A 21,999-nucleotide genomic window follows, 5' to 3' on the forward strand; every position below is an offset into this window, starting at 1 on the left:
GTTTCCAAATGCTGTGGCAACCAGGTAGGTGTGGCACTAGCCACTTTGCTCTGTGTAGTCTGTCATATTTTAAAGTTTCTAACCCCATTTTTTTATCTCCATGAATGGGGAAAGTGGAATGTACAGATTGAAGTAGAATACAACGTTGGGATAAAACACTAATCTTTTTTTTTTTTTTAAGCAGAACACTCAATTTTCTACCTTATTTTCTAATTTTTATTTTATGATTATATTGAACATTGGAAAGTGTATAAATGTTAAAAACTTCTAATTGCTAAAGAGCACTGAGAAAATGGGAGCTAGCACTTAGAATAATAAAGACAAAGCTATTTTCTTGAAAGCAGACATGTGGTTGGGTATTTTAAAAAACCAGCATCATTTATAATCTCCAAAAAATTACACGAGTCAGCTTGTTAAGACAGTAGTTAGTAGGTTCAGTATTTTAATTCACTAATTAGAATTCTAGGTCCTTTATCGCGCAAGAAGTCCACCTAGTTAGTTTACACGGCACACTACGTATGGAGACGCATAGCAGGTAGTAACTTTGCCTGACATTAAGCAGCTGTAATGCGTTCCTGTTTGAGCGCAGGCTGACCGAGGCTTATATCTATCCACTCACTGCAGTGTTGCTAGTGAGCACTTGCTGAGCAGGAAGTGGGTTGCGCCCTCCTCGCTCCCTGTCGTTGTCACTCTTCCTGCTTCTGTGGTGGCTTATTTGATGCCTTGCTAGTTTTACACACTGATAACTGATGGCGTTACACGTTGAAGTCTTAAAGGCTGTAAGGGAAACCCTGACGCTGCTCAGCTCGACCACCCGTCCCAGTGGATGGGCCTGTGGAGCCTGAGCGGGTTGGCCGTCCTTTCCAAAGTGCAGATGACTCCCAAAGAATGAGGCAGGGGACATTTAAAGCCATGGGTTCTGAAGGGGCTCCATTACTGAAAAGCCCTGAGGTTCTGAGTCAAAGTGAGTTATCTTTAATCAACACTCGCAAACTACGTACGTACTGTGCTGGTTGAGGCCAAAGGTCAATGTTACTACACTGTTATTGGAGGGAGGGGCGCGCCTGCCAGGTCACCCCGGTGTTAAGAGGCGCCTCACATGCGTAAAGTTCTTAGATGCACAAAGACAGGCTTTGGTACTGAAACTGAAGACCTCGTGTACACTCAAGAATCTTCACAGCTTCTATTGGACATATTTTCTTTTTAGGAATGAAGGAAAATTCTCCCATTTTTGAGCCATTCTTTTATGTCAATTCTACAAAATTGCATGTAACTTTATAAATATTTTTAAAAGATATAGTTTTGTAAATATTTAATATTCTGCTAATTTGATTTTGAATTGTAAATGTCAAGTATTCTGTTTTTGGGGTTTTTATGTTTTATTATACTTTGTTAAAAAGGAAAAATTGTACATTTTTAGAATGTTTTTATGAGTCAATTTAATGTACTGAAAATAAAAATTTAAAAAAAAGTTTCTTTTTATTAGGTCTTTGTCTCATAGAGTATGAGGCACACACATCCTTTCAAATCACGATCCTCCAAACTAGGGAGTCTGTCCTTTCCGCCTTCCTTCTTCCCAGCATTACAAAAGGGACACCTGGTCTTAGATCCATTTTCTATCAAGTTTCCTAGGTTTTTTTTAAAATGTCCTTGCTGTGACTAGAAATGTGAATTGATTTGGGGTTGGATTAAAGATGTTCCAGCTCTCAGGTACCCGTGAACAATCAAGGTTATCAGCATTACTAGATCAAGTATCCTTTGGACGTTTCCAAACTCATGATGAATGTGCCCTGCCACCTAAGGCCACGTCCTCTCTGGACTTGGGCTGGTGCTGTGCTCGCCCAGGACTGCGGTGCTGTCCTGAGCAGTGCCAGGCCCCAGAGGGAGAATTCTGGGGCTTTTTCCCCAGCAGGAGTCCCCATTTTCTCTTGGTCTTGTCGTCAGACCTGTGGTTACCCGGAGGAAAACGTGCACACGGTTCTCGGACTAGTCAGGGCCCCCGTCAGGTAAGTAGCATCAGGAGACAGAGCTGGCCACTCCTGGCACCTGCTAGCAGCCCCTCTGTTTGGTCACTTCCAGGGCCTCTGAGGGTGGAGGGCATGTGCGCATCTGCTGTTTGTACTGTACGCGGCTCCCCACACGGCCACGTCAGGTACCATGTGCCGCACGAAGCCCCACACACTCTCAGTACTCCTCGTGTTACACTTTTGTTCATTTGTATCAGGTTTTCAAGTGCCTGTTCCCAGAAAACACCTAGGTCGCTCCCCCATCCCTTCTCCCCATACTTTGTGGCACATCTGTACCTTTAAGAGAATTGAGTTTCTTGAAGGCAGGGCCTTGACCAATGTGAGCAAGGCGCTTGTGACAAGGCAGAGACCTTCAGAGGTGGGTGTCCCTCCACCCTGGCACAGTGAAGCCAGCCTCAGCACTCCTCATTAGAAAGGATATGACCCACTTGGCTTTGGGTGGTATAGACTGCAAGTCTCAAATACTAATCCATTAAACTGAACTTTGAGGACAGTTTTTAGTTGTGCCTTTATTCACCTTAGTTCGTTAAAAATGTACTTGTTTTAAAGATCCTATAAATAGGGTAACCGCCCACTAATGTGGGATATAAGTAAGTCACCCCTCTCAGCATGGTACTTTTGTCTTTAAAAAGCAGAGTTTCTTAAAGGAATCTTATTGATCACATAGTAGTTACAAGAATGTCAGATATAATGATGTATATACAATCTAAACAAGACAGGCTAATTAAGAATTTACATAATGTAAAAATATACATATTAAAAGTTAGCCACGTGGACAGATGCATGCATCGGGAAGAGTAGTTGATTGGGGTTGAGGGCCCATATGCAGTAATATTGCTTTTTCCTCCTCAGTTACAATAAATAACTGCCACTAACAGATACAAGCTCTCCACACACATCTAAATACACAAGGGTAAATAAATGGTGACCTGCCACACGTACAGTCTCAAGTGGGCCTGTGATCCTCTGTGATATATTAGCTCTCACGAAAACAGTACATAGTGAACCCCATGCAGGTAGTAGGAAGCACTGGTTACTTATTCTAGTTGGACTCTGAAAATGCTTAACGTTTGACATTAATATCGGTGAAGAACTTGTTTCCTTTTGCTATTTTCAAAACTGACATGCACATGGAGTGGGGGAATTTTGAGGACTGCTTGACCTAACAGTGATAACTGAAATACCCTTAAAGATGCTTTTTAATAACATATTTTAGTCACACACGTAACATAAAACACGGATCATCTACAGCTTTAAGCCAAAAGGTCGAGGAAGTGTATCTGAATTTTAATGCTTTTTGTTTCAGTATCCTGTAGCTTTCTACCTTTGTCCCAAAGAATGAAACCCATGTAACTGCTTGTTTATTTACCAAAGCAGGCACTATTTTGAGCTCTTAAGAGAATATTCAAAACAAAAAAAAATGTCATTCTCTTTCTCTAGGTCTTTTGAGAAACTTGACCAAAATTATAAATTATTCAAGGCTCCTGTTGAGCAGTGGTTATTTTTCTGCGTTACTGCCTAGAGAACAAACCAAATGAAAACTTCGTGACAAAAGCACTGATGTGAAATACGCTTATTAGCAATCAGGAACCCTGGACAGCAGCTCAGCTTTCTTATTTCCTATACACCCCCGTCCACCCTGCTTTCTTCTGCCAGCTATTATGGCAAATGGGCTGGGGGTGGGGGGTGGCTATGCCTGACAATTTAGGCTTAAAGATCCTCTTAAGGAGATTTCTCTAGTTGAGCAGAAACCCTTCTATAAAAAGCTGGCAGGTTCTGTGAACCTAGGGAGAAGACTGAATGTCTCTCTGAATGCTCAAATTGCAAGTTCCTTTTGGGGGAAAAACATTAAAATAACTTGAAGGTCTATTTTCTTGGCAACTTAGAATGCAAAGTATTTTATTTTTAAACTTCTAAATTTGAAAACAAGACAGCCTAGGTTAAATAATGAAGTTTCCCAAAGCTGAATGTGCTCATTTGGAGCTCAGTTTTTCTGCCTGAAGTACAAAAAAACAACTTCCTAAAAACTCCTAGGCAGGAACACTACTACTGTTTTGATGATCTGTGATTAGGTGAACTGATCAATCTCAGCTGGTAACATCCCTTTTTTATTCCTTGGTAAGGGTTTAAATTCTAGAACAGACACATATTTTTTTAGTCTTACACAGACAGTTTCATTCCAAAAGTCTCCTGAGAGGCGTATACCATATACAGGAATCCATCTTCATCCTTCTCGCTTTCATACACTTCACAAATTGGCGTGGACACACTCACCATGCTATGTCCATTCACTAACAGGAAGAAGGCTTGATTAGCGTTGAGCTGTAAGCGCCTTCTGTTGAAAGAAAACATGTGAAGAAATATTGATATATCAATACCTAGGGAGAATGTGTAAAAAATATCACCCACCCTGGATCAATATAAAAGTATAAAGATTTTGTAAACGCTGCTTCTGGCAAAATGAAATATATGCCTTACTGACGATGACCTGAATATTTCTTCTCATAAAACACAGGATGTTTTCTACGACTATATGCATGGTAAGTATTAATGATAATCCTTGCTAGATCATTCTTACTACTTTCCTGAGGCCAGTTTTATTTATTTATTTTGCTAATTAATTATTTATTTGTTTTTGGCTGCGTTGGGTCTTTGTTGTGGTGCGCGGGGCTTCTCGTTGCGGTGGCTTCTCTTGTTGTGGAGCACGGGCTCTAGGCACGCGGGCTTCAGTAGTTGTGGCTCGTGGGCTCCACAGCGCGGGCTCAGTAGTTGTGGCTCACGGGCTTAGTTGCTCCGCGGCATGTGGGATCTTCCCGGACCAGGGCTTGAACCCGTGTCCCCTTCAATGGCAGGCGGATTCTTAACCACTGCGTCACCAGAGAAGTCCTGAGGCCAGTTTTAAAACTAGTATGCTATCTGAGTAGCCACCAGTGTCTAATGTGATAAAAATAGTTCAAAATATAATTTACAGGGCTTCCCTGGTGGCGCAGTGGTTGAGAGTCCGCCTGCCGTTGCAGGGGAGACGAGTTCATGCCCCGGTGTGGGAAGATCCCACATGCCGCAGAGTGGCTGGGCCCGTGAGCCATGGCCGCTGAGCCTGCGCGTCCAGAGCCTGTGCTCTGCAACGGGAGAGGCCACAACAGTGAGAGGCCCGTGTACCGCAAAAAAAAAAAAAAAAAAAAAATATATATATATATATATATAATTTACAAACTAAGATCTAAGCTGATACAACTTATTACCATTGGACCACGTCTACATTCTCTTATTTTCCTATATAAACCTTTTCGATTAAGAGACATCTACATAGATGTTATGATGAAAGGATCAGAAGGGACTTGAGATCCAGCAGGTAAGAAATAGAAAAACTCAGAAATGAAATGTCTTAGTTTTATTAAGTTGCATAGATTTTTATCAAGCTAGACTAAAGATTTATCTGTAAGCCTGATAAAGAATGAGAAGTTACCCAAAGCAATAAAGTAAAAAGAGGATTCAATACCTAATTATCTTGATGAGCTCACTCATGTTGACATGATCAGGCACCAGGAACTTTGTTTTATCCAGGACTGGAAGCTGCTTCTCACCTTTGTATCGTTCTATTATTACCTAGAAAAGAAGCCAGAAAAGTGATTTAAAAATAGCCGTTAACAATGAAAAACCAATAAAATAATTCCTATGTTGTAGCTGGCACATGCCAAAATGGGGTTTAAAACAGCACTTTGGTTCCTTCTGAAATATGGTGCACAGGACAACATGGCTGCCATCAGGGAGGGGCAAGGTAGCCTTGAGGTGGGGAAAGAAACTGCTATAAATTCTGTTATTTGGAACCATGAAAATATACTACCTAGTCAGAAAAAGACCCCAAGCCTTAGAACAGCAGAGACGCTGGGTACCAGCTTTAAGTGTAAAGGTCTGAATCTATGCCGATTCTACTATCACCGTTTCCTGTGACATGACAAGAGTCTTTTAATAAAACTTTTATTAAAAGTGTAAGTAAGATCTTAACTCTTAACTCTGGTGATAGAGTCAAATCCTAAGTACATATTTGAGAAGGAGAGACCATGAGTAGCTGGTCTGGAGATACCTATTTTTTTTGCATAAGTCTCGAAGATCCTGCCATTTTGATCAAATAGCCTTGATGAACTATGCGGGGAACAAACATAGTTCCACATTATGACCTGAAATACATCCATTAGCTCCGTGCCATACATCCTCCTTTCCATAAAGGAGACGCATCTTTCCTAGTTCTCAGCCACTTCATGTGGCTCTGACAGCAAGCTGCTGCCTGCCCTTGAGCCTCAATACTACCTATTTACTGAGCACCACAGACATCCTTCTCGACATACAGCAACGCTTTACCCTGTCATGACGGTGAGAAGTTGGAAGACAGGAATGGAAAGTCTTCACAAGAGGGAAAAATGCTTATATGTGCATTGTTGCACTGCATGGGGCCTACATGAGGTTCTGTGTAAGGCCAAGTCAGGCTGTCATCACCTTCCTTGGTAAGATCAATAGCTTTATCTATGAGGTGTGTTCAGAACACGGTATCTACAGGTATGAATGTGACTTCTGTAAAAAACTTAAAACTATTAGCAGAAAAGATGACTGTAGATATATGCAGATATTCACATTTCAGAAGGAGGCTATGGAACAAATACTGGCAGACTGTTGGGCTGGCTATTTGTTTCCAGTGACTGATGAGTACCTGCTAGCAAAGAGACACAGCAGGTACTCCAAAGTGAAGAAAAACCTTGAAATTAAGGAAATTACCCAGAAGCCTCATCCCCAGGCCGTATGTTGGCCCTGAGTGTGAAGACAGACTGAAATTTACAACCAGTCCAAGAAACATATCTGCTAACTACAGAACCCTACAGTCATGACACTGCTGAGCAGACCCATCCTATTCTCCCTTCTGTGCACCTCACAACCCCAGCCCCACACATCTTCCCATCTTCTTTTCCCCCACTTTGGTATGAGATGATCAATCAGAAAGCCAACCATGAAAGCTTCTGCAGAATTTAGCAGTGGAGTTTCTTTGGAAGTGGTCTGTAAGAGGTAACAATCATGTCCCCAGAATTATGCAAAATTTTCCAACCACATGGGTGGATTCTCTTCCCATTGTATAGATGAGGATATGGCAGCTCCTCTCAGAATTTTGGTAATTAGCCCAAGATCACTTAGTGACCTTGAACCTAGGGCCTGAACTCAGCCACTGTCTGAAGCCAAAAGCTCCTTGACCATTTCTCTCTAGACCTAGTGCCTCAGCAGAAACCTATTTAAGGTCCACCACCAAAGGATCCAGGGCACAGGACACTGTTGGATGAGGTCCCTACATAGGACAGGAGCAGCATCCTTCCTCCATCTCCTGCAAAGAAATAAAATATAAGGAGAGACTTCTTTCTCTGGGGCATCAAAGTCAGGCAGCCTGGAATGTGCAGTCACATTTAAATCTGGAGGGCTACTGATTTTCCCACAGCAGTCTGTCTCTGCGTGCTTCAAAAGAGGGTGGATACCAACTTTCACGGATAAAATACCAACAGGTCCAGCCCCTCGATCCCTTCCCCTGCAAGGAAAACACCCTTGATCTATGAAGTGTGTAACACTAACACAGTAAACTCAGACTTAGGAGGAAACAGAATGTGATTAGATTAAACTGTAGATTAACATATCTCCCTTCTAGGTCATGAACCTGACACACCAGTTGCATAGCTGAGGATTCCTATAGAAACCCATCAGGTAGGGACTTCCCTGGTGGTGCAGTGGTTAAGAATCTGCCTGCCAATGCAGGGGACACGGGTTCGATCCCCGGTCCAGGAAGATCGGTCCAGGAAGATCCCACATGCCACAGAGCAACTAAGCTTGTGCGCCACAACTACTGAGCCTGTGTGCCTAGAGCCTGTGCTCCACAACAAGAGAAGCCACTGCATGAGAAGCCCGCACACCTCAATGAAGAGCAGCGCCCCCCTCGCTGCAACTAGAGAAAGCCTGCGTGCAGCAACGAAGACCCAAAGCAGCCAAAAATAAATAAATAATCAAACAAATAAAAAATAAATAAATATAAATTAAAAAAAGAAGCCCGTCAGTCGGTCGCACACAGCAGCGCTGTACTGAAGGCGTATTGAAGCCGTGCTCTCTTCTGCGCACATTAGTAACGACTGAAGCCCAGACCACCTACCGGGATTTTGGTGGGATGCTGCTCTCGGATAAGTCGGACATCTTCTACTCTTTGTTCTGCAAAGGAAAGGAAGAAACACAGGCATTATTAAGGGCCAAACATGCAGCTTCTTTCCTGCATTTTTACTGGTGACTTCCACATCTGAATCCACCTATCCTTAGCTGTGGCAGGGCAAAGCAGTAAAGACATCTTCCCTAGAACTGAGAGAGACCGAACACTAACACTTCATACCTGGCAAAGGTCGGTACACAAGATTAACATACAGAAATTGGTTGCATTTCTTTACATTAACAATGAGATATCAGAAAGGGAATGTTAAAAAACTACCTTTTAAAATCACACCAGGGACTTTCCTGGTGGCTCAGTGGTTAAGAATCTGCCTGCCAATGCAGGAGACACAGGTTCGAGCCCTGGTCCGGAAAGATCCCACATGCCGCAGTGCAACTAAGCCCGTGCACCGCAACTACCGAGCCCACGTACCTAGAGCCCGTGCTCTGCAACAAGAGAAGCCACCGCAATAAGCCCACGTGCTGCAATGAAGAGTAGCCCCCGCTCGCCACAACTAGAGAAAGCCTGTGCGCAGCAACAAAGACCCAACGCAGCCAGAAAAACAACAACAACAACAACAACAGAAAACCCACACCTTAGGAATAAAGCTGACCAAGGAGGTGAAAGACTTATACACTGAGAACTATAAAACATTAATAAAAGAAATTAAAGCTGTTTCAAAGAAACAGAAAGATATCCCATGCCCTTCGATTGGAAGAATATTGGGTTTTTTGGGGTTTTTTTTTGGCTGCACAGCATGTGGGATCTTAGTTCCCCGACCAGGGATTGAACGCGCACCCCCTGTATTGGAAGGGCAGAGTCTTAACCACTGGACCGCCAGGGAAGTCCCTGGAAAAATATTGTTAAAGTGGCCATACTACACAAAGCGATCTACAGATTTAATGTGATCCCTATCAAGTTACCCATGACATTTTTCACAGAACTAGAACAAATAATCCTAAAATTTATATGGAACCATAAAAGATCCAGAATTGCCAAAGCAATCCCGGGGAAAAAGAGCAAAGCAGGAGGCATAACCCTCCTAGACTTCAGACAATACTACAAAGCTACAGTAACCAAAAGTGTGGTACTGGCACAAAAACAGACATATGGATCAATGGAACAGAGCAGAGAGCCCAGAAATAAACCCACACACCTATGGTCAATTAATCTTCAACAAAGGAGTCAAGAATATACAATGGAAAAACGACAGTCTCTTCAGCAAGTGGTTCTGGGAAAGTGGGACAGCTGCATGTAAATCAATGAAGTTAGAACACACCCTCACACCATGCACAAAAATAAACTCAAAATGGCTTAAAGACCTAAATGTAAGAGAGGACAACCATAAAACTCCTAGCTAGAAGAGAGCAGAGGTAAAACATTCTTTGACATAAATCACTGCAATGTTTTCATAGGTCAGTCTCCCAAGGCAATAAAAATAAAAGCAAAAATAAACAAACGGGACGTAATCAAACTTACAAGCTTTTGCACAGCAAAGAAAACATTAAAAAAAACCCGAAAAGACAACCTACAGAATGGGAGAAAATACTTGCAAATGATGCGACCAACAAGGGCTTAATTTCCAAAATATACAAACAGGTCATACAACTCAACAAAACGAAGAACCCTATCAAAAAATGGGCAGAAGGCCTAAATAGACATTTCTCCAAAGAAGACATCCACGAAGACATCCAATAGGCACATAAAAAGATGCTCAACATCACTAATTATTAGGGAAATGCAAATCAAAACTACAATGAGGTATCATCTCACACCCGTCAGAATGGCCATCATCAAAAAGTCTACAAATAGGGCTTCCCTGGTGGTGCAGTGGTTGAGAGTCCGCCTGCCGATGCAGGGGACACAGGTTCGTGCCCCGGTCTGGGAAGATCCCACATGCCGTGGAGCGGCTGGGCCTGCGAGCCATGGCCGCTGAGCCTGCGTGTCCGGAGCCTGTGCTCCACAACGGGAGAGGCCACAGCAGTGAGAGGCCCGTGTACCTCAAAAAAAAAAAAAAAAAAAAAAAAAAAAAAGTCTACAAATAACAAATGCTGGAGAGGGTGTGGAGAAAAGGGAACCCTCCTACACTGTTGGTGGGAATGTTAGCTGGTGCAGCTGCTATGGAGAACAGTATGGAGATTCCTCAAAAAGCTAAAAGTAGAGCTACCATATGATCCAGCAATTCCACTCCTGGGCATATATCCGAAGAAAACTCTAACTCGAAAAGATACGTGTACCCCTATGTTCGCAGCAGCACTATTCACAATAACCAAGGCATGGAAGCAACCTAAATGTCCATCGACAGAGGAATGGATAAAGAAGATGTGTTACATACATACAATGGAATACTACTCAGCCAAAAAGAATGAAATAATGCCATTTGCAGCTACGTGGATGGACCTAGAGATAATCATACAAAGCGAAATAAGTCAGAAAGAGAAAGACAAATACCATATGATATAAATTATACATGGAGTCTAAAATATGACACAAATGAATTTATCTACGAAACAGAAATAGAGTAACAGACGTAGAGAACAGACTTCTGGTTGCCAAGGCAGAGCAGGGTGGGGAGTGCTGGACTGGGAGTTTGGGACTAACAGATGCAAACTACTATATACAGAATGGATAAACAACAAGGTCCTATTTTATAGCACGGGGAACTATATTCAATATTCTGTAATAAACCATAATAGAAAAGAAAAAAGATTCAGTGAGAATGTTGGTACGTCCCTTGCAAATATCTGGCACATTGTAAATGCTTAATAAATGCTAGCTGTTATTAAATAAAAAATGAAATAATGCCACTTGCAACAACATGGATGGACCTAGAGATTATCATACTAAGTAAGTCAGACAGAGAAAGAGAAATATCATATATGGTATCACATGTAGAATCTAAAAAATAATACAAACGAACTTATTTACAAAGGGTCTGGAGAGCTTCCAGGTGGCAGGAGAGTGCAATCACCAAACTCCATGGAGACAGAAGCTCCTGTGCTCAGCACTCTTCAGGACCTTACCCCATGTATCTCTTCATTCAGCTGTTCACCGCTATGCTTTAATATCCTTTGCAATAATCTGATAATCTAGTAATTAAAGGCTTTTCCTGAGCTCTGGGAGCCACTCTAGTAATTTAATCAAACACAAGGTGGTCTTGGGAAACTGATTTATAGCTAGTCAGAGCAACGACCTGTACTTGCAATTAGCCTTTGGTGGGGGGTGGGGGGTGGGTTGCCAGGTGGGACGGAGCCCTTAACCTGCTGGATCTGAGGCTATCACCAGGTAGTGCTAGAATTGAGTTAAACTGTATGACAACTAGCTGAATTGCTTGTCTGGTGTCAGAAGTGAGCTGCAGTGTTTATGGAGTACTGCAGAGCGGAGGGGACACAAAGGAAGAGTCGTCCTTTCTCTCATCCTTAGAACCCCGCTCTATTTCTAGGGGTGTCATGGATACTTCAGCATTTCTCTCAGCTCTAAGACCTGTCCCTGTGTCTGTCCTACCCCAGAAAAGACGCTCTACCATCTACACTTAGCTATCAGCCATCTTCACAACAAAAACCTCCATCTTGTCAGAGTAGATTTCACGAGCAAGGGGAAATCACAATTTAATTAATTCACTGTAGCCAATAAATAGTAAGTTTAATATACCCTGAAATGTTTCACATTTAAAAGCTCATCCAAAAAAATTTAAAAGGTTCAAGGAATCATTCAGGCATAAGGGGGAGAGAATTTTTTATGCAAGGAAAACAGGTTTATTTTGTTAAGTGGACCAGGAAAAAACAAAATGGGCTCTAAATGTGGGGCTTCAAAGTCAAACTACAGTGTCAAAAGTTTTCTTTATCTTGATTTATCCCCAAAATATGGTCCAAAAAGGAAGGCAAAAATGATTATTTTCATTAAAGGTGGGACAACAGAGGAAGAAAAGTGACTTCCTTAAGGTGAAAAGAGTAGTATCAAAGTCCTGTAGGAATGTCTTTAGCATCCTGGCCAGTTGTAATGAAAATCCAGTGATGAGCCCAGAGTGCTTAAATAAATATGGTATATGCTGACGCCTAACTCTGAATAGAAGGCTGTTTTCAGAAGCCAACAGTATATTTAACAAAAGCATTACCAACGCCACTGGATCAAAGGCACATGAGAGCACTTCTTTTACTCAATTATTTCTTAATCCTGTGATGATCTGTTTATCACTTGCCTTTCTCAACAGACTGCCCCTGGCAGTCAGGGGATCCAGCTCTAGTCATGTCTGTATTCCCCCAGGGCTCAGGCTTGTACATGGATGATATACTTCCCCAGGTTCCTCTTCCTGTCTCTAAGAACGCTTATAAGCCTTACAAAAATAGAGACTAGGAGTCTAAGGTGTCTTATTTGCAAAGATGCTTTGAGATAGATTCCCTAGGGCATTTAAAGTAAGGCTTACATATATTTTCCAGGATTTAGTTCACTGAAGTGGAAGCATAAATATTTTCCCCAATACGCCTATAAATAGAAAACATAAAATCCCACCCATCAGTGAGTGACACAGCTTAAGAGCAGGGAGTGTTACCTAGCTGTTGGCATAAAGCTACTTCTCCAGTCTCCCTGTTACATAGCTGGAGCTATTTATTCTAGACCATCACATGAACTTGCAGACCTTTTGTTATTGATGGTGAAGCTTAAGATCTAGGTTCAACATTGAATCTCAGCAGAATGATGTCTAGGAGACAGATCTGTTATTAAACAAACTAGGGCAACCCTAGAAGAAAATGGGAGTGAGATTATGACATTTGAGAAGACTGAATCCAAAAGTATTTGCTCAAATACAACTTCTGAAGTTCATAAAAATTTTCAAAACATTTAAAAGGAAACACTATTGCCTCTTGGCTCAGTGTTGGTCCACTTCATGTACTGGAAATGATGGCTACCTACTGGAGGACAGAAGAATTCCTATCGGAAGGGTACAAGTCCAGACTCTGCCACTAGGTGGACCATGATTTCCACCTCTCAGGGCCCCACCCAGTTTCTTTGGCCACAAAAGTAAGCGGTTGTTTTGGGCGAGCCCTAAGATTCATCTCAACCCTTTCAACCCTGGTAGAATATATCGCAGCAGAGCTATACTCAATTTTTAATTAACCTAAACTCACTCACTTGGGAAGAGTACTGCTCAAGCTAACTGGGGCTGGTCTTAGTTTCTATAAAAAAGGTATCTCCAGGGCTTCCCTGGTGGCACAGTGGTTGAGAGTCTGCCTGCCGATGCAGGGGATGCGGGTTCGTGCCCCGGTCCGGGAAGATCCCACATGCCGCGGAGCGGTTGGGTCCGTAAGCCATGGCCACTGACCCTGCGCATCTGGAGCCTGTGCTCCGCAACAGGAGAGGCCACAGCAGTGAGAGGCCCGCGTACCGCAAAAATAAAAAAATAAATAAATTTTAAAAAAGGTATCTCCAAGCAACTTATTTCCCTCATTTACTGTGTTACAAATCTCTGAAAATTGTCCGTGCTGATTACCATAATCAGTAGCAAGGAAAGGCAGTAGCCATTAAATGATGTGATATTTTTCTGCAAAATGACTACTTATTTAAAAATTATTTTTATTTATTTATTTGGCTGCGTTGGGTCTTCATTGCCGTGCGTGGGCTTTTCTAGTTGCAGCGAGCAGGGGCTACTCTTCGTTGAGGTGCGCGGGCTTCTCACTGTGGTGGCTTCTTGTTGTGGAACACAGGCTCTAGGCACGCGGGCCTCAGTAGTTGTGGCACATGAGCTCAGTAGTTGTGGGTCACGGGCTCTAGAGCGCAGGCTCAGTAGTTGTGGCACATGGGCTTAGCTGCTCCGCGACATGTGGGATCTTCCTGGACCAGGGCTTGAACCCGTGTCCCCTGCATTGGCAGGCGGATTCTTAACCACTGTGCCACCAGGGAAGCCCTGCAAAATGACTATTAAAGAGCCCTTTTAGAAAAAGGGGGGGAGGGGGGTAATCCTATGAGTTCTCTTCACAAGGAGAAAATTTTCCTTTTTTATTTTATCTGTGAGAAGATGCATGTTAGCTGAACCTATTATGGTAATCATTTCACAATATATGTAAACCAAGCCATCATGCTGAATACCTTAAATTTATACAGTGATGAATGTCATTTCTCAATAAAAGTAGAAAAAAAAAGAATCAGAGTCAGGAGACCAGGGAGAAAAAAAGGAGAAGTGGGAGTAAAAGTGAACAAAGAGGAAAGCCCACAAATACACCAATGGAGAAAAAAATGAGGCATACCTGCTTGTTTACCCTCAAGGCCACAGGCACCAGGGGAATTCCTTCTAATTCGCTATTTTATTCTCATTTATTCTCACTTTTATTCTAGTTATTCCTCACCTTTCCTACTCTTACCATCTACTCTTATTGAGCGATTTTTTAGATAACCTAAAAATACTCTAAGCAAAAAGAAAGTAACTATAGTATTGGTCATGAGAAAATGGGCATCTTTCCCTACAAATGTCCCCAGTTAGCTTTCAATGCCAGAGTCTGTAAGGACAGAAGCCAGATACAATGGCAAATCTGCTCTAAATGCTGTTCTCATGGCTGCATAAAAAGTAAGCAATATTCATGAGTATCAACTTGAGTTCATGAAAGTCACTAAAGAGAAAACTTCTTTTAAAAAAAAAGACACGTCTAAGTTTTGCTAACCAACCGCTTCAAGAGGCTAAAATGCTATGCTCCACAGGTCAACGTGAATTTCATCTACTGGAGCTTCCAAGGCAGAAGAAACAATTATCAATAACGAGATCTACAAAACCATATCCTAGCTCAAGTGAATGCTCGGCTCTTTCTAGACTCCAGGAAACTAGACAAAAGTAGACGAAAGCGATACTGCTCAAGCTCCTGAAGATTAAGGCAGGAAGGAACGCTGGTCCCGCCGTACTCCACCTGGCCTTCCAGGGCTGAGATAAACAAGCCCTACACAGCGATGTGCAAGGAGGCCGCGTTGTTACTGCGGAACTGTCTTGCTTAAAGCGGGCACCAATCACTTCCTTCCCATCGGTTTTGTGGAGGAGTAAATATTGTGATGGTGTCACCTCCAGTTTCAACCAAATGCCAGCAAACTAAGTGGGGATTCTAGCCTGAACTGGGAAAGAACGGATTCGCCGCTGCTGTCAAAAGAATGCTGTCGCAAGCCAGTTAGAAGAGCCACCCACCCTAGCTCTTGTGCCACAAATAGGACCAAGACGTCCCGGCCACGCGGGGCTGCAGGGGAAGGGGCAGGCGTGAGGAGGCGCGGCCTCGGAGTCACTCCTCTCCGCGGAGGTCCTGCCGCGTAAATGGACCAGGTGTGACCCGGACGACGCACCAGAAGACGACTGCCTTGCACCCCCGGGGCTACCACTTCGGAGAACCTGTCCCAGGCCGGCGCCCGGGCCAGCCTCCCCTACAAGGAGGGCACCCCCTACGCGGCTCCCGCTCGTCTCGTCGGGGGACCTAACACCCCAGGGCTGGAGGGCTGACGGGCCCCGAACCCACAGCCTGCCCGGCCTCCCGGGGCCAAAAGGTGAGTCAGCAGCTCCGCGCCAGTGCGCCCTCGGCCCCGGCCCCCGCACTCCGGCCCCTCGGGCCCGCAGCCCCCTGGGCCCGGCAGCCCTCGGCCCGTCAGGCCCCCGCCTCGGCCCTTCGGCCGCCCGGGCCCGGCCCTCCCGCAGCCCCCGCCTCAGCCCGGCTCAGCCCCTCAGCCCTCGGCACCTCGGCCCGTCCGCCCTCGCCGGAGCCCGTCCGCCAGGGCCGGCCCCGCCGCCTCGGCCCCTCAGGGCCCCGGCCCTCCGTCAGCGGCCGGCCCCGCGGCACCCACCGAAGGTTCGGCGCTGTTTGAAGGTCTTCTCCGACGGCATGGCGCGGCAGGCTGGGCGGGGGCGGCGAGGTGGAGAGTCCCGGCGGCTCCAGGCGGTGGCTGAGACGGCTCCGACTGTGGCGACAGCGACGGCTCTTGTGTCTTCTCAGCCCGCAGCCGCGTCAGGTGACCGGCGCGGCGTCCCGGGAGGCGGGGCCAGGAGCGGGCCACCGCCGCCGCCATGGCGGGCGTGGCGGAAGCAGGACGAGCGCAGCGCCCGGGGAGGGGTCAGGGCTGGCGGGGTCGGGGGGGGGGCGGCCGGCGACCCGCGTGGGGAGCGCGAGCGCTGGACCAGCCTGTGACCCGCGGAAACGCGCCGCGCAGACACGCACGGTGCTGCCCCCGCGGCCGAGCTGCCGCGGCTCGGCCTCGCTCCTGTTCCGGGTGCCTGTTCTGATGCCTGGTGATGTTTGCACCTGAAAATAAAGGGGTGTTGTGCCCCTGCCTCCTTTGGAGCTGCTGGTGCTTTTCCGCCGGCGGCTTTTTGTGTCTTTGTTTTCGTTGGCTTCCACGTCAAGTACGTCTCAGTTTTCTCTTCTTTTTTAAGGAAACTGTCCACTGGTAACTTCCGGCACGCATTGTCCCAACTAGGAAAAGAACCGCAACTGTGTTATTTCAGGTTATGGTCGGTAGAGTCCGGCCCTGGAGAAAGTCCGTGCCCTGGGCTCGGCATCCGGCCTCAGGTAACTCAGGTGGTCGAATGAGCCCTGGGCATCACCTGCGCTGACAGGGCGCGGGCCTGCCCACACCTGGCAGGGTTCACTGCCTTTCATTCATCTCTGCTGGTCTCAGATACGGAGTCTTACCCGTGTTCAGACCCCTCAGTCTTTCAAATACTAACTAGCTGAGCTACCTTGAATACGTAACCATTTTTCTCAGTCTCCGACTCGTGTGTAAGAGGGCAATACTATTTTAGAACTCTAAGTGCTTTCTGAGGAGCAAATGAAAGGGGCCTGGTAGAATATAGATACTACGCAACGTTTAGTTATCAAATCAGTTATTGCCCAACTCAAACATCTGATAAACATGTATCTGAATGAACACGTGATTCTTTGGCAGTTTTTGCTCTTTAATATTTCATACTTTGAAAGTATTTTCCCCTTTTTGAGTTTGTAAAAGGCTTTCTTAAAGTGTCTGTTTCATGAAGTAATTGGATTGTGCTAATATACAGTTATTAAACAAACATACAAAACCTACTAAAATATATATATATATATTTCTCAAAGGGGTTCCAATGCACCTGGAATTTCTTTCTTTACAGAGTAGCCAAGTATCTTCTATAATTATCTGCCAGAACAGTGATGTTAGTTAGTTAGTCTGTACTGTGCCACTGTTTACAAAAGAAAAGTGCATTTGTGCATATGTCACTTTCCCAGGTTTTTTTTTTTCTCCTTTCTGTCACAGTTCTTTACCTTGAAAAATCTCTAATAGTGTACAGTTAATAAAGATGACTTAAACATTCTGTCTGCTTTCCACTGTTCCAAAGGAAGGTTTTAAGCTCCAAGTGTACTATCTTGGTTGTTTTTTATTTATTCTGTGAAAATTGGGGGGGAAAAATCCAGTAAGTGTACCTACCTTCTGCCACACACAAAATGATCAGTTTCGAAGTCTTAAATGAGAGTGTGGACTGTGTATTGCTTTCTTTTCTGGGTATTTATGATATTGAGTATTGACTGGTGAGTGCTTTTTTGGCTTAATTGCTAGTTTGTAAGAAATGGACTTTTTGTTCCCTTGCTGGACAACTGTTCCAAATGCAAGAGGAGTGAAAAAAAAATCAATATCAGGCATCTGGAGCTGGGGGGAGGGGAAGGAGAGTTTCATATTTTCCTAGTCCCTTAGGCATCCATAAAGCTTTACCAAATAACCTCAGGCCTTGGGTTCACTGCCCCAGGGATTACCTCAAGGGCTGTGATAGAGATGGGACAGGATTACTCTTTGTGATTTTCAAGAACTGAAGTCCACATAGTGATTGCTATGCTCTTATCTTCACTTCCTACTTGAATCCAAAACCACACTTCCCTATAGGTGTCTCAGAAAATCATCCAAAGCAGTTGGTGTTAAAGGTGTCTCATGAGCATGTAAGAACAACATACTGAAAAAAATATAAATTATATTTAGTTTACTAATTTAGTCATATGCAAATAAGTATCAATTAAGAAGTACCATAACTTCATGTAAAATTTGAAAACAAGTGTGCTTGAGTGTATGTGAAAAATTTCATGTGCCCCCAGATTGCAGTTTTGTTTTTGTTTATTTTTGGCTGTGCCATGTGGCATGAGGGATCTTAGTTCCCCGACCAGGGATGGAACCCGTGCCCCCTGCAGTGGAACTGCAGAGTCTTAACCACTGGACCACCAGGGAAATCCCCCCAGATTTCAGTTTAATATATGTTCGACATAGTAAATGATATTCAGAGTGGTAAATTAATATCATGATCTATTTTAAGCTAGTTAATATAAGAGTAGTACGATTTATTTTTAAACGATTAACAAATATTACTCTTCTTTGAAATAATCCACATAAAGTAGAAAAGACCACATCTGCCATGTGAATTTATTCAGTGTTTTCTCCAGAAATCTCATGGTACTTTTAAGCTATTTAATAATCATTCTAGAAAGCCAAGCAGTGTCAGTTTTAAGTAACTCTTGCCCTATTTCTTTCTATAAGGTAACAGCTAGAAATTGAATATGATGTCCCAGCATTAGTGAAGTAACATGCTGTAAATCATGCTGTCTCGCTATTTCTAGGAATCTGTTAAACGAGGCATGAAAAAAAAAAACACACAAAGCATGAAACATTAACTGGCAGTGCAGAACACGTTAGGGTTATTTTGCCACACTCACTATGGAGGGCAGGTCACACTGAGAGTTAGTTGAGCTCTTCAGGCCTGCCCGGCCTGTCCTGCCTCTCTTCTTTCTGATTGGGAAAGATAGTCCACCCTCCTTGTTGTCTGGGCCACTATTGGCCAGTGGTCCAATCATGCTTGTGTCATCTCTGCTCTTTAGCTAAAGTAAACAAACAAGTATTGCTCAAGAGCAGTGTTCCCGCTGTTCTCAGAAAGGACTCAGCCAGGGGGGTTTTGCAGTTGATGCTCCATAGCTTGCAGTCTTTAGGAGTGTCTTCACCAGGTCCAGGAGGGATTGTCCGAAGCGAGAAAGGCACCATGTGGGAGTGCTTCCTCTCCCAGGACGCTCTGGCTCTGGTGTACAACTTTAGAAACCAGCACACTGGTGCATGCAGGAAAGTGATCTCAAATCACTCCTAAAACCTAACATTGTCTTTTAAGTGAGCCTGTAACAACTAATGGAGCTGGCAGGCATTCCACAGGGTTTTTTCTCTGTTGTAGTTTTTTGCTTGTTTAATTCCAAACAAATTCTGAAGGATTGCTATTTTTCCAGCTTTTTGCCCATGTATGGGACTAAAGGATGTAATCATTGAGACTCTTATTTCGCACCTCAAACCTCTTGTTTACCCTTTGAATATTTTCCCTTCTTTCCATTCACCTTGACTGTTTCTTCTGAGCAGCAGGCAAGACGCCATTTTTTCACATCTGGATTCTGAGAACCAGCATGGGGAAAGTTAACAGGGCTTTCTTAAGTTCAAGAACTACTACTTTCAGGGGCAACCTGAAAGAACTACTTTTGAGGCAACCAATTGAGAAATGCCTCGTCCTGTACTCTACTGATTTCCTTAGTTGTTATCAGTTCTCACTAACAAAGAGTTCATTCTTATATTCCCGACATACTGTTAAAACAAATGATCTCTTGGTGCAGCCGCTGCGGAGGACAGTATGGAGGTTTCTCAAAAAATTAAAAATAGAACTACCATATGACCCAGCAGTTCTACTCCTGAATATATGTCTGAAAAAAACCCACTAATTCGAAAAGATATATGTACCCCAATGTTCATAGCAGCATTATTTGCAACAGCCAAGATATGGAAGCAACCTAAATGTCCATCAAGAGATGAATGGATAAAGATGTGAGATACACACACACACACACACACACACACACACACACACACACACACACACACACACACACAAAGTGGAATACTACTCAGCCATAAAAAAGAGCAAAATTTTGCCATTTGCAGCAACATGGATGGCTCGGAGGGCATTATGCTAAGTGAAATAAGCCAGACAAAGACAAATACTGTATGATATCACTTATACGTGGTATAAGTAAAAAATACAACAAACGAGGCAGCTACTCACCTGAGTCTGCCCACTCTCCCACTGAGATGGTACTTTCACTTAGTAAATCCTCACTTTGCTTTCTTGAAAAAAAAATAATTAAATTAAAAATACAACAAACTAGTTGAACATAACAAAAGAGAAGCAGACTCACAGATACAGAGAACAAACTAGTGGTTACCACTGGTGGGGGCAATATAGGAGTGGGAGAGAGGGAGACACAAATGTTTGGGTGTCAGACAGGCTCAAGGATGTATTGTACAACACGGGGAATAGAGCCAAAATTTTGTAATAACTGGAAATAAAAAGTAAGCCTTAAAATTGTATAAAATTTTAAAAAATTTCCATAAAAGGGCCTCTTCTATCTAGGTTTTCCTCATTTATGAATGTATGCTCCTTAGCATCTTTGTAAGGGATACCGTTCTATATAAGGAATTGTAAAAGTTTCGAGGACACAAAGCTTTCAGGGTTCGATGTGTAATAGTTCTCTGCTACAGCCTAACTCTTCCCCTCTGTTTCCTCTCCACCGATATGGATTACCCAAGCTCTCATGGCCATCCTTTTCTTTCTGTTCTGATGGTCAGCACAAATTCCATCCTTTCACACCTTTGTGGGTTATTGTACACAGCCCTCTGTTGTTCCTGCTGTCAAGAGTATATAGATTTAGAGGTATCTTTTCACTGAATTATGCATTATTCAAATTATGAACATACGTTAACCATTTTTCTAAAGATGGAAATTTTTGTACATTTTAATGTACTCTAAACTGTATTTTATTAATACTGTATTTTATTAATAGGACCTGAGAATACTGTATTTTATTAATAGGAGAATACTGTATTTTATTAATTGTTGAATACTGTATTTTATTAATAGGACCTAGTAGGGAGTAGATAGATTTAAAAAACAAACTGATTGAAATATATAACAGCAAAGCTCATGATTTACAATCCATGAACAGAACATAGCATGTAGGTTAGTCAGGCATTCTATAAATATTTATTACATTAGTTAATGCATTTGTTTGCTGTTTGCTGGGAGACTTGCTAGCTTGGATAGTTCAGGTGATAAATCCACTAGTCTTCTCTAAATCTGGTTCACATTCCTCACTTTTTAGCCTCTAGCCAGTTTATCATTTGTTCCTTTTTCATTGAACAAACACTTAGTCAGTACACATTTGCCGATTACATGATGTATGTTAGCAGGTCTATCATGTGACAGGAGATACATCTAGTAAGGCTGCTACCAAAGGAAGCAAATGTTTGCAATAAAACAAATGATGGTGCTGTAATAAAGGGACATTCTGAGAAAGGGTGGCTGTTTACTGGCATAGACTGGGGAGAGGGTTCTCCTGGCAGAGGAAGACAGCTTGAACAAGGGGCAGACATGGTGAGTTTCAGTAGAGACAGGAGATGATGCCAGACTGGGAGGTTAGGACAGGATTGTGAGGTACTTTGTGTGATGTCATAAGAAGTCAATGGGGCCATTAAATATTTCTAAATAGGTGAGTGAAGTGATGAGTATGCTTTTGTTTATGTGTTGTTATTTGCAGGAAGAGAGTTCTGATAACAGGGTGGAGGACAGTTTGAAAAACCGTTGAGATACAGGGAGGGCAGTTACATGTTTTTCTTTTTTTTTTTGAGTGCGGAGTCTTTTTTATTTTAAATTTATTTATTTTTATTTTTGGCTGTGTTGCGTCTTCATTG

The 21,999-nt window shown here is 43.4% G+C and overlaps 1 protein-coding gene across 1 annotated transcript; it reads right to left on the bottom strand.

Annotated features, from left to right (window-relative positions):
• Window positions 1-2,516: 2,516 nt before the first annotated feature.
• MAP1LC3B (microtubule associated protein 1 light chain 3 beta) lies at window positions 2,517-16,236 on the bottom strand. Its single transcript, XM_081215774.1, has 4 exons — window positions 16,057-16,236; window positions 8,203-8,258; window positions 5,527-5,633; window positions 2,517-4,362 (listed from the first exon to the last, which is right to left on the bottom strand). The coding sequence occupies exons 1-4, from the start codon at window positions 16,094-16,096 to the stop codon at window positions 4,188-4,190; spliced, it is 378 nt and encodes a 125-aa protein (XP_081071900.1). The 5' UTR covers window positions 16,097-16,236; the 3' UTR covers window positions 2,517-4,187.
• Between the last annotated feature and the right edge of the window lie 5,763 nt (window positions 16,237-21,999).

The sequence above is a fragment of the Mesoplodon bidens genome (genome assembly GCF_964165515.1).
Source record: "Mesoplodon bidens genome assembly, chromosome: 18".
Taxonomy (NCBI): Eukaryota; Metazoa; Chordata; class Mammalia; order Artiodactyla; family Ziphiidae; genus Mesoplodon; species Mesoplodon bidens.

What these genes read in the sequence shown, in the direction of transcription:
- MAP1LC3B (XM_081215774.1), bottom strand. Translation starts at nt 16,096, where the DNA reads ATGCCGTCGGAGAAGACCTTCAAACAGCGCCGAACCTTCG. An exon ending in CAAACAGCGCCGAACCTTCG is followed by an intron (nt 8,259 to 16,056) that starts GTGGGTGCCGCG and finishes TTTCCTTTGCAG; the next exon opens with AACAAAGAGTAGAAGATGTC. An exon ending in AGCATCCCACCAAAATCCCG is followed by an intron (nt 5,634 to 8,202) that starts GTAGGTGGTCTG and finishes CTTCTTTTCTAG; the next exon opens with GTAATAATAGAACGATACAA.